The following is a 3,098-nucleotide window of genomic DNA, read 5'->3' on the forward strand; positions in this document are numbered from 1 at the left end:
CTTTGACCTTCAGCAGGTCATCATGAACATGTCTGTATGCTTAAATACTTTAATTTGCTGAGGTCTGATTCGTTCACTAGATATTTGTGTTTACCGAGCAGGTGAACAGGTGTACCTGGCAAAGTGTGTGTAACCCTCAGTGTTACTGACATGTTCCACACTGATGCACAACAATACTCTGTGCCCCACACTGTTTTATTAAGTATGTCTAATCACTGTAGACATTACATGTACCTTCTTAGAGGAGAGGTCATACAGTGGAAGATCTTGTTTCCATAATTACTGAAACTTCCCAGTTGCATGGGGAATTTGGACTGCTATACCAAGACAAAGACTTTGACAATCAGTTTTTCAGTGTCATCTCGACTGCTGACTTGTATGACAAGGCCACTGTTAAAGTCATCCTTAAAGAGCCAGTAATCACCCTTGACTTACAACCAGTATGTGAATCAGGATCATCGTCTGCATTGAACTCTTCGACTTCAGTGAGCACCCATCCTGCAAGTACTACTGAAACGGACATCTGCCCTGCCAATCATGATGCACCCTCACAGGTGTCCGACTGCGCATCGTCAAGTTCCAGTGACACCATCATTCTCCCTGATTCATGTCGCCCTGCTGCGTGGCCAGTGCCATTTCAAGTACCGGAGTTTTCCCGAGACATACAACTAATCCTCGCTGAGGCAAACAACTCATATCGCAACACTGGAAGACCTTTCATGGATGCCAGTGTTAAATCAGCAAGAATGCAAGACCTTGCAAAAGTAATTTTTTCGTACACTGCTTACCCAACCAATCAGCAGATCCTCTCAGTGGCTGAAGCCTTGGTTTCAAAGTTTCCGTGTCTTAAGGAGCCAGGATCATTTGCCGGCTTATATGGCTGGTGGCAGCGTATAAAAAACAAGATGCACAATTACCGTGCCAAGCTAAGATCTCGAAAATTTTCTTACCCGGAAATTGAAATTAATGCCTTAAAAAGGAAGCATCCAGCTGATGCAGTGCCATCAAAGAATGTAAAAAAGCCAAAAAAAAAGCAGAGGTTAATTATCTCCCTCCGCATCCTACTGGAGAAACCCAAGAGACACTGGAGAAAGAGAGGCTGGAATTAATTTATGAAATAACAAAGAAAAACAACGCAAAGATAATTGCAGACAAAATGAATAAAACGTTCTCTAGCCGAAGACTTGAAGTGGTCAGCCTCTGCCCCTCTGTGGGTGAGTTAAAAGAAAGGTGGCCAGCATTATTCACTGAGGCTCAGGTGAGTATGTGTGATAACTTTTCCTTCCCACCAAAAAACATTCATGTTATAACTATGAGATCTGGTCTGTCATTTGAAATGTCATTTTTTTTGTCCCCTTACTTCTTAGATCATCGAAGAGTTCAGACGCATCACCACAGTTTCTTTGGTGGAGACATTCATGCTGAAACTTGATGAGTACACACCAGGTCTTTTGCAACTTATGCCTGCCAAAGGAGGAGCTGCTGGTTCCAAGATGAGACCTCTGCTGGACACTTTGAATGACGTATGTTATTTGACTTTTTTCACAAATATGTAATTATGGAGGGCTGCAGTGGGTAGCACGAAGGTCCTGGGTTCAAATCCTGGCCCAGGGTCTTTATGCATGGAGTTTGCATGTTCTCCCTGTGCATGTGTGGGTTCCCCCGGGTACTCCGGCTTCCTCCCACAGTCAGAAAACATGGCTGTTAGGTTAATTGGTCTCTCCAAATTGACCTTAGGTTTGAGTGTGTGCGTGTATGGTTGTTTATCCTGTCTGTCTCTATGTTGCCTTGTGATTGACTGTCCAGGGTGTACCCAGCCTCTCACCTGTTGAAAGCTGGAGAGAGGCATCAGCCATGTTTTTGTTTTTAAGTAATTCAGTCTTAATGTATGTAAATCACTCGACTTAGTCTTTTCACTAAATTGTATCTCCCTACAGACACAGAGCATTGAGAAGAAAAGGGATCTCCTTATCTGCTGCCTCATTAGCTACCTCGGGGAAAGACAAGAAGATCTTTTTCATGACTGCCAGGTTTGTCATATTGATAACAGATTACTTATTAACTCAAGGGATCCTAATGTTCTTCTCTCCTGTCCTCTCCTATCCCCTGTTCTCCCCTTCTCCATTCATCTTCTTTCCACTCCCCTCTTTAGATAAACTGAAATATATTGAAAAAGCATCTTAAATAAAATAAAACATGTGTATGCTTTTTCTTTCTTTCTTTTTAACACGTAGGAATGTGAGGATTACACAGACAATATGATGAAGGTGATCGTGATCCACAACATCATGGCTGAGGAGGATCCATCAGATGTGTTCATTGTGATTGAGGGAAACCAAGTGATGGAGGGATGTGGAAGCCGAACAAAGGCATGTGTACTGCTGATGGGACTGATATATGCCCTCAACCTCAAATATCCGAAGGAGCTGAAGAACACATTTGACACTTTTGAAAAACTGTTTTTGGAACTTGACGGGGCGAAACTACTGAACAAGGTCCACGACCTCAAAAATAAGCTTATGCAATGCACACACATTTCCCCTCTTGTTCCCAGAGGATCTTTTGTCCAGACATAGCTTGATGGAGCTGTAATTTTTCTTCTGACAGCAAGCACAGAAACTATTGAATGTTGGTGATAGTGTTCTGTTCTATCTATACATATGTTTGATAACGTACATGCACAGAAACAACCTTGTAGAGTTTCTGTGCTTTTGGCTTTTAAAATGGACTAAGTGGCCTTTGAAAGTGTTGTCTGCATTAGCTGTTGTGTTGCACTTTATTCTGTGTTTTTATGGAATAAAAACATTGAGATGATGAACCATTTGAATATCTTTTTTTTTTTTGGGGGGGGGGGGTACATTTTACCTGATATGAATAGGTAATGTTTATCAACTGATAATAAATTTTATTAGTAATTATCAGGTATTACCAACTAGCAAACAAGAGATAATTTTACCTAATTTCAATGAGTAAGTAGCTATTGAATGTATACATAAATATGGGGTAAATTTTACCCAATTTAATTAAGTATTTCATAGCTTTTTATTGAAGCTATTTTATACACAATATATTGAACTAAATCTACCACAAAAAAGTCA

The 3,098-nt window shown here is 40.7% G+C and overlaps 1 protein-coding gene across 1 annotated transcript; it reads left to right on the forward strand.

The window, feature by feature from the left end:
- The first annotated feature begins 271 nt into the window (after nucleotides 1-271).
- Nucleotides 272-2,814, forward strand: LOC146386044 (uncharacterized). The gene is made up of 4 exons (XM_084932074.1): nucleotides 272-1,258; nucleotides 1,368-1,523; nucleotides 1,938-2,030; nucleotides 2,235-2,814. The coding sequence occupies exons 1-4, from the start codon at nucleotides 1,157-1,159 to the stop codon at nucleotides 2,574-2,576; spliced, it is 693 nt and encodes a 230-aa protein (XP_084788200.1). The 5' UTR covers nucleotides 272-1,156; the 3' UTR covers nucleotides 2,577-2,814.
- The last annotated feature ends 284 nt before the right edge of the window (nucleotides 2,815-3,098 follow it).

This window comes from Perissodus microlepis, chromosome 6 (genome assembly GCF_051167445.1).
Source record: "Perissodus microlepis isolate ML-2025 ecotype Zambia chromosome 6, ASM5116744v1, whole genome shotgun sequence".
In the NCBI taxonomy this organism is placed as follows: Eukaryota; Metazoa; Chordata; class Actinopteri; order Cichliformes; family Cichlidae; genus Perissodus; species Perissodus microlepis.